Source organism: Polyodon spathula, chromosome 12 (assembly GCF_017654505.1).
Source record: "Polyodon spathula isolate WHYD16114869_AA chromosome 12, ASM1765450v1, whole genome shotgun sequence".
NCBI classification, from domain to species: domain Eukaryota; kingdom Metazoa; phylum Chordata; class Actinopteri; order Acipenseriformes; family Polyodontidae; genus Polyodon; species Polyodon spathula.
In genome coordinates this window covers 30,460,397-30,474,503 of record NC_054545.1, presented here as the reverse complement: position 1 = coordinate 30,474,503, position 14,107 = coordinate 30,460,397, and the positions used below count along the sequence as shown (strand labels likewise).

Below are 14,107 nucleotides of genomic sequence, written 5' to 3'. Positions count from 1 at the left end.
AGTTCCTCAGTGGGTAGTGCTGGGATGCAGTGTGGAGGTGTGGCAGTGCGATTGCCCTGCACAGTGGTAAATTAGTGTTGGTGTGGTTTATATGTGGGAATGGGTTTATTTTGTGACGTTTTGGTACTTGATTAGTTTGATTGTATTATTGTTTACAGACGGGTGCTCGATTGAGACTTGCTGCCTGCTGTGCTTGATTGAGGGAAGGGCAGCAAGTGATTGGCTGTGCTGGTCCTCAATCAGCACATGGGCGGGTCTCGACCGAGTGTCCGTCAGTTTAAAAACATCCGCGGGAGATTGCTCGGGGCTGCTGCAAGGCTTGCCGTTTTCACGGCACCTTTTGAGTTATAGTTTGGGGTATTGCGTTTTATTTTGCACTTTTTGTACGGTTTACTGTATTTGTCCTCTGTGCGTTACCATCGCTGGTAACGTCACATGACCACCTTTATTTTACTTTCACTTTCTTTTTGTTGTTAATAAATCCTGCGCGCCTGTGCCGGCGTTTCAACACCAACCTCAGTCTCTCTGTATGCTTGAACAGCGGCGACCCACACGCGTGACTCGAGGAAGACCCCGTCACAGGAGGGTAGAGGGTTTCAGTTCCTCAGTGGGTAGTGCTGGGCTGCAGTGTGGAGGGTAGATGGTTTAAATTGCTCAGTGGTGAGAGTGCTGGGATGCAGTGTGGAAGGTAGATGGTTTCAGTAGCTCAGTGGTGAGAGTGCTGGGATGCAGTGTAGAGGGTAGATGGTTTCAGTTCCTCAGTGGGTAGTATGCTGGGATGCAGTGTGGAGGGTAGATGGTTTCAGTTGCTCAGTGATTAGTATGCTGGGATGCAGTGTGGAGGGTAGAGGGTTTCAGTTCCTCAGTGGGTAGTGCTGGGATGCAGTGTGGAGGGTAGATGGTTTCAGTTGCTCAGTGGTTAGAGTGCTGGGATGCAGTGTGGAAGGTAGAGGGTTTCAGTTCCTCAGTGATTAGTATGCTGGGATGTAGTGTGGAGGGTAGAGGGTTTCAGTTGCTCAGTGGGTAGTGCTGGGATGCAGTGTGGAGGATAGATGGTTTCAGTTGCTCCGTGGTTAAAGTATTGGGCTGCAGGTGTCTACTATTATATGCAGATTTTGTATTTAGTCATTTTGATTGTTGAATTGCTGAAATTGTGCAGAATAATTCAGAGCGCTAACTTACATTGATACAATATAAGCATAATAATAGCTTTTATTAAATTGTAATACTAATTAAAATGCAATCAGTGACTCCCCTCCTGCTTCATTTTAATGGATGTTCTTTTACTTTGAACATTAAATTGTGCCACTGCTCATTCAAATTTCAAAAGATTGAAATGAGATGAAAACCGCAATGAAAAGTGACTGCATCATCACAGCTACAGTCAAAGTGGAATATAACTGGGACAGAAACTGGGAAGCAAAGCTACATTGATACAATCACATACTCTGCAATTGATTACAGTGTAACAGCCCTTTAAGTTCAGTGTCATGACAGTTTAAAACATACTGCTTATCAGCACTAGCAATATTATCACAGCCTCCCTTATTTTGTGTTGAAGAGTTTTGGTTTCTTTGCTTGTTTTAATTTAGGGTGCAGATCAATGAAATACAATAGATGAAAATAAATGAAAAGTTAGTGCCTTATCACTTATCACTATGTCTTTCAGATCATTATAATTGAAACTGGTTGTTTTTCTTCTTTTTCTTTTATTTATCCTCATACATCATTCACTAAACAGTTGATTCTTTTAGTTCACACTGTAAGTAAGTATTTTATTTGTATGTGTCTGTGTTGGGAGAGGAAACAAGTAGGGAGTGCCAACTTAGACCAAGACTTAACTAACATTCTTATCCCCTGGCTGTAGAGCCTTAGGAAGTGAAAGCCATTTAGTTCAAATAAGCATCCAAGGTAAATTGTTGACGAAGAGAAACAAATACATAAAATAATTTCACAGGTCATGTAACTTAAATGAGGTACAGACATAAAGCCTTACATGAGCTGGTAAACAGTGACTGGTGTCTGAGTATTTTACTTTTTTTTTTTTTTCAGTGGTTAAAACCTGGACCTTGACAGTGGCCTTGAGTGTCTGTCTTCGGATTTCCTGTGTTCCAGAGAAAAGACATTTCTGTCTGGTCACATCCAATTTCTCATACTGATACCTGTTATAAAATGAATAACACATTTCAAATGTTATTTTAATAATGAAACATTTTAAAATGCGGTGAATTTGATTTAGTGCTTTAGTTTCGAGGTGTCAGGTACAGTTTCTCCAAAGCAGACCTTTTTCTTTGACACCAACCTTTGTGTATTGTATCCCAGCCTTGGCCTAACCCTCTGCCTTGTAGCTTTTTGCCTAGGCCTTGAATCCAGCCCTGGTTAAATCGCTGACTTAGTGTCTGAAACAGGAGAACACACGAGAGGGTAGACAGATGAGAATTCCTGGGGCGAAGGGGTTAAGACAGCTGTGCCACTGAATCATTCCCTCTGCAGCACTCTCTCATGTAACAGAAGCGCAAAGTTCTGTCTCTGCCCTTCTCCAGAACTGCCATGGACATTCCTATATTACATGAATTAAATGCAAGATTAATAAGTTACACATCATAGTGCTGACTCTATCACTGTGGGTGGGTGCACATACAATGAGGCTCAAGGCTCTGGTTTATAGTATCTACTAAGTTCTCAGCAAGTCTGTACAACAACCTCATTGTTATGCATGTTGCATAATTGATGTCAGGCGGTAATAATCATGATAAGTATAATACATGTTTATGTGCTAACAAACAAACAAACAAATAAACAAACAAAAACCACTTCAGTTAAGATTTGATATCTGTAAATTGATGCAAAGTTCCCTGTTGGTTTAGTCCAGGAAAATATCAGTATAAAAAAGCATGCAAACTTGTTGTCAAGGTAACTGGTGCAAACCAGTATACTGTGGTACAATAAATAAAAATTGGGGATTAACTGAACTGCTGTAAGCATAACAAGAAAATACAAGGAAGGCATGTGAATGTGTAAATATGAAGACATTCATACAGTGCTTTCCATTAGCTATCTTTAAAAAAAAAAAACTGCTTTCATCCCTCTTTGAGGGATGATTGATTTTGGTCTTACACAGCAGGATTGGGTTCTCAATGTTTTTGTATGTTTTAGTTTGTGTCATAAGAACATAAGAAGGTTTACAAACGAGAGGAGGCCATTCGGCCCATCTTGCTCGTTTGGTTGTTAGTAGCTTATTGATCCCAAAATCTCATCAAGCAGCTTCTTGAAGGATCCCAGGGTGTCAGCTTCAACAACATTACTGGGGAGTTGATTCCAGACCCTCACAATTCTCTGTGTAAAAAAGTGTCTCCTATTTTCTGTTCTGAATGCCCCTTTTTCTAAACTCCATTTGTGACCCCTGGTCCTTGTTTCTTTTTTCAGGCTGAAAAAGTCCCTTGGGTCGACACTGGCAATACCTTTTAGAATTTTGAATGCTTGAATTAGGTCGCCACGTAGTCTTCTTTGTTCAAGACTGAACAGATTCAATTCTTTTAGCCTGTCTGCATATGACATGCCTTTTAAGCCCGGAATAATTCTGGTCGCTCTTCTTTGCACTCTTTCTAGAGCAGCAATATCTTTTTTATAGCGAGGTGACCAGAACTGAACACAATATTCAAGATGAGGTCTTACTAGTGCATTGTACAGTTTTAACATTACTTCCCTTGATTTAAATTCAACACTTTTCACAATGTATCCGAGCATCCTTTTTTATAGCTTCCCCACATTGTCTAGATGAAGACATTTCTGAGTCAACAAAAACTCCTAGGTCTTTTTCATAGATTCCTTCTCCAATTTCAATATCTCCCATATGATATTTATAATGTACATTTTTATTTCCTGCGTGCAGTACCTTACACTTTTCTCTATTAAATGTCATTTGCCATGTGTCTGCCCAGTTCTGAATCTTGTCTAGATCATTTTGAATGACCTTTGCTGCTGCAACAGTGTTTGCCACTCCTCCTACTTTTGTGTCGTCTGCAAATTTAACAAGTTTGCTTACTATACCAGAATCTAAATCATTAATGTAGATTAGGAATAGCAGAGGACCTAATACTGATCCCTGTGGTACACCGCTGGTTACCACACTCCATTCTGAGGTTTTTCCTCTAATCAGTACTTTCTGTTTTCTACATGTTAACCACTCCCTAATCCATGTACATGTGTTTCCTTGAATCCCAACTGCGTTCAGTTTGAGAATTAATCTTTTGTGCGGGACTTTGTCAAAAGCTTTCTGGAAATCTAAATAAACCATGTCATATGCTTTGCAATTATCCATTATCGATGTTGCATCCTCAAAAAAATCAAGCAAGTTAGTTAGGCACGATCTCCCTTTCCTAAAACCATGTTGACTGTCTCCCAGGACCCTGTTACCATATAGGTAATTTTCCATTTTGGATCTTATTATAGTTTCCATAAGTTTGCATATAATAGAAGTCAGGCTTACTGGTCTGTAGTTACCTGGTTCAGTTTTGTTTCCCTTTTTGTGGATCGGTATTACGTTTGCAATTTTCCAGTCTGTCGGTACCACCCCTGTGTCAAGAGACTGCTGCATGATCTTGGTTAGCGGTTTGTAAATTACTTCTTTCATTTCTTTGAGTACTACTGGGAGGATCTCGTCCGGCCCAGGGGATTTGTTTATTTTAAGAGCTCCTAGTCCCTTTAACACTTCTGCCTCAGTTATGCTAAAGTTATTTAAAACTGGATAGGAACTGGATGACATGTGGGGCATGTTGTCAGTAACTTCCTTTGTAAAAACTTGTGAAAAGTAATCATTTAATATATTTGCTATTTTTTTTTCTTCCTCTACGATTTTGCCATTTGTATCTCTTAAACATTTAATCTCCTCTTTGAATGTTCTCTTGCTGTTGTAATATTGGAAAAACATTTTGGAATTGGTTTTAGCTCCCTTAGCAATGTTCATTTCTATTTCTCTCTTGGCCTTTCTAACTTCCTTTTTGACTTGCGTTTGCAGTTCTGTGTACTCTTTCTGCGTACTTTCTTTTTGGTCCTTTTTTAATGCTCTGTAAAGTGCCTTTTTTCGCTGAATATTTTTTTTAATTGATCTATTAAACCATTTTGGCAATTTAGTTTTACATTTAGATTTGTCTACTTTAGGGATGTAATTGTTTTGTGCCTCTAGTACTACATTTTTGAAGAACAACCATCCTTCTTCTTCTGTGGGTGTTTTCTCTATTTTACTCCAATCTACTTCTGTTAGTCTCTGTTTCATACCTTCATAGTTTGCTTTTCTAAAATTGTAAACCTTAGCTTTAGTCTTTACTTTTGAGGATTTAAAAAACACTTCAAATGAGACCATGTTGTGGTCTGAGTTTGCCAGTGGTTCTCTGACCTCTGTTTTAGTTATTCTATCTTCGTTATTTGAAAAGACTAAATCAAGGCATGCCTCCCCTCTAGTGGGTGCCTTCACAAATTGTGTTAGGAAGCAGTCATTTGTCATTTCCACCATTTCTATTTCATCCTTCGCGCTACCCACCGGGTTTTCCCATTTTATTTGGGGGAAGTTGAAATCCCCCATTAGTATGGCTTCTCCTTTGCTACATGCATTTCTAATGTCATTGTATAACAGATTATTTTGCTCACCATCTGAATCTGGCGGTCTATAGCATGCTCCTATTATTATGCCTTTTGAATTTTTGTCCGTTATTCTGACCCATATTGATTCGGTTTTATTTTCTTTGTCCAGGTTTAACACCTGGGCTTCAAGACTGTTTCTTATGTATAGCGCTACCCCTCCTCCTCTTCTGTCCTGCCTGTCTTTCCTATACAGTGTATTTCCACAAATATTATATTCGTCCCCATCACTCTCAGACAACCACGTTTCTGTAACACCTATCACATCATAGTTACCTGTTAGTGCAGTAGCTTCAAGTTCTAGAATTTTGTTTCTGATACTTCTAGCATTTAGATAAATACATTTAATGGTTGTCTTACCTGAGTTGTTGTTCTTGTTTTGATGCGGTCTCCCTTCTGTTTTTTTGTTGATTTCTCCCCCCTTCCTTTCTAGTTTAAATGCTTCCGAACCTGCTCGAGGATCTTTTCTCCAAGTAGACTAGTTCCCTTGTTATTTAAATGCAGTCCATCCCGTCTATACAGATAGTCCTCGTTGTAGAATGTGGTCCAATGATCAAGATAGGTGAAGCCTTCCCGTGTGCACCACGTCTTCAGCCATGCGTTTTGATTAATTATTTCCAGCTGTCCATATGGTCCTTTGCAAGGTGCGGGTAGTATACCAGAAAATACCACAGTTTTGGTCTTTCTCTTTTAATTTCCTTCCTAGCTCTCTGAATTTGTTTTGCAGGGATTTTGGTCTGTCTCTTCCAATGTTGTTTGTACCGATGTGGACGACTACTACCGGGTCGTCTCCTGTTCGTTCTAGGAGCCTGTCCACGTTCTCAGTGATGTGCTTGACCGAGGCTCCCGGAAGGCAGCACACTGTTGTAGTAAGGGGGTCCAAACTGCGAACTGAACTTGCTGTGTTTCTCAATATGGAGTCCCCAACAATCATGACCTCCCTTCTTTTTGCTGTCTGGTCACCACTGTCAATGGGGTCCTGGATGTTGTTCCTTTCATTCTCTTGTTGTTGGTTCTGCTCATCACAATTCTGAAGTGACTCAAATCTGTTGGTTGTTTTGATTTCTGGTGGTTGTGTTTGACGAAGTTTCTTTTTTTCCCTGCTTCTGCCTACCTGAACCCAGCTGTTCTGACCTTCTATCTCCCTGGTGGCTTTCAGTATGTTAGGGGTGATGCAGACTTCCATGAATTGTGGGTGTGCCAGTTCCTCAAGATCCTGTTGCTGTCTCACTTCTTCCAGCTCCATTTCTAGCATACTTACTAGTTCATGCAAATCCTGGATCGCGCGGCACTTTACGCACACTTGGTTTAGCTCCGCTGGGTTTTCTCGGATTTCCCACATCAAGCAGGTGTCACAGATTACAGGCTTGAAGACCATGTTGAGGGTTTTTTTTTTTAAGTTTAGTTTTTTCTGCAGCTGTCAACCTGCTTTCCAACTGCTTCGAAACTGCTCTGTACTTTTCCACGCCTGTACTTCTCCCACTCGCTGTCGCTTCCACTCGCTGTCGCTGGGAAGACTGCCTCGTTTAACTGCGTTGTTCTGCTGTGCTGTCGGCTCCTCCCCTCGCCCGTGTCTCAAAACGGCGCTGAATTTGAATCAGCTGCTCCGAGTTTCAGCTTGTTTGTTATCAGAAAAACACACGCGGCTGTTTGACTTTGAGCTGCTGCTGTGTTTCCCCAATGTCCTCTGTTTTCTGATTAAAGCAATTCAAGATGCAATTTCTCCTTTCTGCTTCGAAACTGCTCTGTACTTTTCCACGCCTGTACTTCTCCCACTCGCTGTCGCTGGGAAGACTGCCTCGTTTAATAATTTTCAGCACATGTTCTCAATTATAAAAGCAACACTACAAAGAAATTTCTAAAACATGTATAGAGCACCCTGTAAAACAGAAAGTAAATACAAGCAATTCAAATAAGCACAGCAGACACAAAGTAGTCAGTGTGGAGCATGTGCAATTTACCATCACCAGCCACTACAGCAGTGTTCTAGATTCTAATGAAAAAACATTCGTAAGAGCAGAAGATGGCTTTCTCTTTACGATGTTTCCTGTCCCTGTCGTAGGACTGAACACACTTGTAGTCTCCTGCAGGCAAAACTAATGACTGTATGTTAACTGCAAACACACATTCACTGCACATGCAGATTACTACTATACTTGACTCTCATAGCAGTGAAGGTGAGACATTCCCTTCCTCCAGGTCGTATAGCAATATCTGTGTGTATATAGACAGTACAGGCATTTGTAGTAAATATCTATTATTTTGGGCACCATTGCACCTGTAGGGCAGACTTTTTAATTACAAAAGTTTCATATATTTAAAGAGGGAGACAATTATCTATTCAGAGATACCATGATATTTAGTCCTTAATCTATTCTTTAATTAACTCCTATTTTTTTTTTTTTGAAAGGAGAAAATGCTAATGTTACAAAATGAAAAAGAAAACAAACAAAACACACACACACACAAAAAAAACTGTGCTGAAGAGAAGTATTTCTATGGCTGAGGACACCACAGACAACTGACGGTCAAATTATATATATATATATTATTATATATATTATAGATCTCTAATAATATAATATATATATATATATATATATATATATATGTAATCTTAGGCTAATGATTAAATATGACAGGGGTGAATGAAAGAATGAAAAAATAATTTAAAAAGTTGTGTTTCCTCAGGCCATGTGTTGTACAGTACAGGACACAAAAAGGAGCTACAAGGAGGAAAGGAAATGAATGAAAATAGTTTGGGCCTCTCAGCTAAACTGCCATTACAGTACAGTGGGTAAACTGCTGGGTAACTTTACTTTGTCGCACTTAAATGCAAGCCACAGCCGCTTTTCTGTTAGGCACTGTACCTCGCTATGAACATGCGGATTTGTCAGCTGCACTCCCTTCACTGGATTTCTGTCTTGTATTTTACTGTGCTGCCACCTAGTGGGTCAGCCAGCAAACTACAGTGATTCATGGTTGAATGATGTTATAATAGTCTGGAGTCAACAATTAACTTTTCATAACAGACAGACCTACTAATTCCAGGTCTCTCTAGTCTCCAGTGTAAAAGTAAAAAATGTATAATTCTATATCCAAGACTGTACAAAGTCCAATGCTTCTGGATGAAATAATTTGCTTCATTTATCAACCCCTACTTTCTTCACGTAATTAAGTGGTAATTACTGAAGGGTGTTCATGTATCCCTTCAATTCAATTAAAACACCTTGCAGACTCATCTGCCTCAGATGCCTCTCCAACCCACTGTACTGACAGTGCTATGGTAGACCTTTGTAATATTTTGTCCAATCCCTGGAAGTTCAATAGTTGAGTCCTAGGATCTATGCCAGGACTCTTTTTGTGTTCATCTTCCTGCTGTGTTTCTTTTCAGGATTCACACCCACACTGGTGAAGAAGATGCTTGTCTCCCTGCTGACCTGTGTCCCCCTTTTTCTCTTCCTGATGCACAGGTGAGTGAGATATGGTACTAACTGCAATCTCTTGCTTGTTAGACAAAAAGGCTGCACATCAGTCCTTCACTTTATGGTGGTTTTCGGTTCCTCCTTGCTCTGTCTCTGCTATATCTCTGCTATATCTCCTCTATGTATGCCTCACTCTCTCTAGCACGTGCGTGTTATCTGGAGCCAAGCATCCTGACAGGAATGACTTTGACCTCTCACCCACCATCCGGAAACTTATGAAAGGCTACAACAGTTACCTGAAGCCCAATTTCAATGGTTAGTGATAACTTCTTCTTCTTCTTCTTCTTCTTCTTCTTCTTCTTCTTCTTCTTCTTCTTCTTCTTCTTCTTCTTCTTCTTCTTCTTCTTCTAATTTATGTGAGATGACAGTTACATTAAGTCTCCATTACCTATTTTAGAGAGGGCAAAGTTTGAGAACCTCAAAGTTTTCAAGTGTTAATCATATTAAATTAGTGAACAACAGGTGAATTACATTAATCCATTGTGTCACCAAGCTCTTAATTACATTCCAAATAAAGTAGCACAGTCCTCAAAGTATTGACTCTCACATTACTTTCTTCCCAGAAGGTCCGATCGAGATCGGAATGAGTCTGGGCATCGCGAGTATTGATGCCATCTCTGAAATCAACATGGTGAGTCTGAGAAGGAGGATCAGTCTCTAGCCAGGGTACAAGTGCACTAATCCACTGCTCCTTCAGTACATGGAGAGCTGACGGTGATTATCACAGTTCTTCATTGTTTGCAGTAGGTTTGGTCTTCATACGGGACAGTGAGGTCCAACAACCCCAAATTTAACCCATTTTACATATTATTATAGGAATCTATAAGTGCAAATAAAGTATTTATACAATATACAAGTTGTCTCTGGACAAATGGACCAAACATGCTACCATATTGTTTTGTGTAGAGAAAATACCTGAGTAAATCTGTCCCTGTGTCCTTACTGTCTCCCTTCCCCAACCCCACCCACTCCCAGGATTACACAGCGACCATCTTCCTGAGGCAGCAGTGGATGGATGAGCGACTCCTCTTCGAGGGCAATAAGAGTCTGAGTCTTGACCGAAGGTTAGTGGAGCTGCTCTGGGTACCAGACACATTCATCGTCAACTCCAGGAAGTCATTCCTGCATGACATCACTGTGGAGAACCGCCTCATCCGAATCTTCAGCAATGGTACTGTGTTCTATGCACTCAGGTAGGACCTTCAATACCTATCAGGCCTTACTGACAATTATTGAACTCAGGAGTTACTTCAATAAAAACAATCTCACACTGTGTTATTCATGAAACTGTTTCAGTCTGTTGCTACAGTAGACAACAATAGTCTAGAATTGTTTAACCAATATATAGAGCTTGTTGACTGCATTCAGTAGCATTGGAGTTCCAAGTATGTTACTAGGATGCCAGCAGTGATAATGAATTAATAAAGATCTTTCAAAACAAGCATTTCCTTGATTGTTCACTGGTCTTGACTAAATCTTTCTAAATCTTTTCTCAGAGAAACTTTGTGTTCTGAAACATAGTGGTACAAAGTACCCTATATAAGTAACACAAATAAATGCAGATATAATGTAGTCTGCTTTCAAAAAGGTGTTCCTTTGCTGAATCTTGTTTTCAGGATAACGGCTACAATCGCCTGTAACATGGACCTGACCAAATACCCCATGGATCGGCAAATGTGCACCCTGCAGTTGGAGAGCTGTGAGTACCAATACTGTTCCTGATAATAACTCCTACCCAATAATATGCAATAGTGTATTGACCCGCACCTTATTTTAGCAATACCTTGTTAAAATGTGTTCTATAAATGATCACTGCCAGCAGTCAAGCCCATGGTAAGCATCTCCTAGATCAGTTGATTTCTTAAGACCTACAGAATCACATTATTACAGGTTGGATGCTGTGACCTGATTACTACAGGAGTTAGACTGCTCAGATTGTTGGCATCTGTGGTCATTTGAAACAAGGTAGTTCTAAGATCCAAGACTGAGCAAAGGTTAAGCAGAATCATTCCACCATGCTTTGGCTGGGGTATCCCAGAACAGATCCCTGGTTTATCTCTGTGACTCCTCTCTCCACGCAGGGGGTTATAATCTCCAGGATGTCGTTTTTTACTGGACGCAGGGGAACGATTCAATGAAAGGTCTAGACACACTGCAGCTCGCACAGTACTCAGTGGAGAGCTACTACACCTCTGTGTCACAAGCTGTGTACGAGACAGGTAACTAAGGTCACCAAGTGTGTATATAGTAGGTCGGAATACATGTCGAGGTTTTGGGGGGATTTATGAGAGTTTCATGGCTCTAACAAAGTTGGTCCTATAATAATAGAAACACACAGGTAATGAGAGAAGTTTGGGGGCTTTAAAAGAGGCTTATATTTTTTCTCAGGTTCCTACCCGAAGCTGGTCCTCCACTTTGCGCTGTGGTGTAACATCCTGTACTTCATCCTAGAGAGGTATGTTCCAGCTACACTGCTGGTGGCGCTGTCCTGGGTCTCCTTCTGGATCAGCCAGTCTTCTGTCCCAGCCCGCACCTGCATCGGTGAGTCACCAACTGACACTGTCTGCCCCACAGCTCTCTTCATTCAACAGCGTTCCAAAATAATAACATGCTCCCTCTCGCTCACAATGTGACGTTGTGCAAGTGCTACACTCTTTATACATCTTAAAACCTTGGTTGATCACCTAATGTTATCTAAACACTCTGGAGATAAAGCAGTAAGTACCGGGTTCTGACAAAAGTACTAATTCTATACAAGTGGGTCAGAAGCCACTTATTGGACAGATCTCTTTGTGAGCTCTGAAAGATAAACACCACCTGCTCCTTTTTCTCTCTCTTTAGGGGTGATGACAATTCACTTTAAAAAGTAGATGATTGAAACAAGGTCCTGGACTGGAACTGACTGGAAGAGAAACAGCTGGAAAACCGCTGGCCCAAGTTGACTCAAACTGATCACAAAATCTCAATTTGTTTCTGCTACCCCACTTAGTGAATTCTGCTTCCCTCTCCTGCAGGAGCTTAGGAAAGATTTAGAGGAGTCAAACGGGATGGTTCCAGTCTTCAGCACCAGTTCTGCCAACCCCAGTAAGGTGGTGAAGCGAAACAATACCCAGAATGACTGTATGAGAGTTGTGACTTCCGGGAAGGTGGGCTCAAAGGCAGAGCTGCGGCTAGATAATGAGCAATTCTTCATGGCTCTCAAGGGGAAGGTTCAGCTAACCCTGGCTTTCTTCAATGTGTAAAATCCACACAACATTGACCGCAATTCCTCCATGTTCTTCCCCCTGGCGTTCATGTTAATCAATGTTTTTTACTGGATCTATTACCTCTTCCTCTGAACACGCACTGTACCCCTCCTCGTCTTTTAATGATACAGTTTTAAAGGGTGTACACTTGGAATAAAATGGACAAGCTGCTGTGGTCTCCTTTCTTAATTGCTATTTTAAAAGTATCCAACTGTGAGCCGGATGAAGGCCATCCCTGTGGTTGTCACTCAAATTACAAGGGGAAAGAGATCAGGCACTAAAATATTTATAATGATTTCCATTCCTTCTGCAGTGGTGTTATTGCATACAACTGGATCCTGAAAGTAAAAAAAAAAACATGAAGGACTGCATAAGAAGACTGCTGTCCACCACAGAATCTATTGACCTATGTTAAGCATATCCTTTTCTAAATAACCTGAGTTAAATATTTAAACATCTTTAGTTTGCAGCAAACAAATGGGCCCGTCTCCCAATGTGTGACACACTGTCTTTTTTCGTTCTTCCCAACTCCTACTTATGAAGTGCCGCGGGATAGATTTAATCATGCCCGTTTTTACATCTGAAAAATTTACAAGTGAAAATCAGTGGCTGGCAAACTGAGGTTGCCTTGAAAACTTCTCAGCTCAAACATGATAAACCTACTGTCAGACATGGATCCCTTTCACATTAACAGATGCACATTATAGAGAAAGGGAATAGGGAATTCTTCACCCAAACTAAATAGTTCTGCTCCTCAGTTCAGCATATTATATATTCTCTTCACTCTGCCTAAACTCAACACACGTTTTCCTTCCATGCCTACCAGCAGCATTGTACAATCAAATCAAGCACACTCATTACTGAACTTTGAATGATCCAAATACTGATTACCAGATTCTGCTGTTCAACGCCACGGTTTGTACGAACATTTCGCTGAAAGTAACATTTTCACCATTAATTTCCGTTTTTTAATAACCATGCGCAAATAATGCCTGAGGGTCACCTGAATAGAAAACTCGCTCTGTGCATTAATGATTCAGATAACTGCATCCATCATCAATGATGAAGGTTTAAATGACAAAGAGTTTGGCAGTTTCGAATCAGATGATACAGACTCCCAACCCAGACTCACGAGAGAAACGTTAACAGATTAACGTTTCTGCATGTCTGATTGATTGCGCTTTCCTGTTACGATGCAGTCCATATTTTGTATTTGTATTTTCTTTTTGGACACTGCAAGCTCTTAACATTTTAATGCTATAGTGCTACTTTGTATGCTACGTTCATTTATTATTTCGTGTTTTCACACTGGACACTCCCATTTCTTACTAACAGGGATTATGTAAAGCCACTTATTTTAGTGGACCGCAAAATGCATGTGTTTATATATTTTTTAAATGTAGCAACTTTTATTCTACCGTTTCACAGATGTGTTCATGATGAGCTTTTGCACAGCACACTGTAGCTTTAAAGTGTAATGACTGTTTTGTGAAAATATTTGATATGTCAAAAAGGTAGACATACAATTCAAAGTTGCAGCAGTATTTCACCAGTCATTAAATATGTCTCGATTCTTTAGCGTGACTGTGTGCTGTGCTCTACCTTTGAATTTTAAGCATGCCTAATTGTAAACATAATCTATCTACACGCACACGCACTTTTGCCTTAATGACAACTTTACGTCCCCTGGGCGTTGACGGCAGAATCCGATATATTATATGTGATTAACATTAAGAATAG

The 14,107-nt window shown here is 40.3% G+C and overlaps 1 protein-coding gene across 1 annotated transcript; it reads left to right on the top strand.

Moving 5' to 3' along the window:
* Nucleotides 1-8,944: 8,944 nt before the first annotated feature.
* LOC121324763 (gamma-aminobutyric acid receptor subunit pi-like) lies at nucleotides 8,945-13,690 on the top strand. Its single transcript, XM_041266921.1, has 8 exons — nucleotides 8,945-9,110; nucleotides 9,265-9,377; nucleotides 9,686-9,753; nucleotides 10,098-10,315; nucleotides 10,739-10,821; nucleotides 11,204-11,341; nucleotides 11,511-11,663; nucleotides 11,964-13,690. Exons 1-8 carry the CDS (start codon nucleotides 9,058-9,060, stop codon nucleotides 11,990-11,992), a joined length of 855 nt encoding a protein of 284 aa, XP_041122855.1. The 5' UTR covers nucleotides 8,945-9,057; the 3' UTR covers nucleotides 11,993-13,690.
* Nucleotides 13,691-14,107: the final 417 nt, after the last annotated feature.

Coding starts and splice junctions, on each gene's coding strand:
- LOC121324763 (XM_041266921.1), top strand. CDS start 9,058: ATGCTTGTCTCCCTGCTGACCTGTGTCCCCCTTTTTCTCTTCCTGATG. Junction 10,316..10,738: donor ACTGTGTTCTATGCACTCAG/GTAGGACCTTCA, acceptor TCTTGTTTTCAG/GATAACGGCTACAATCGCCT. Junction 11,342..11,510: donor ACAAGCTGTGTACGAGACAG/GTAACTAAGGTC, acceptor ATTTTTTCTCAG/GTTCCTACCCGAAGCTGGTC.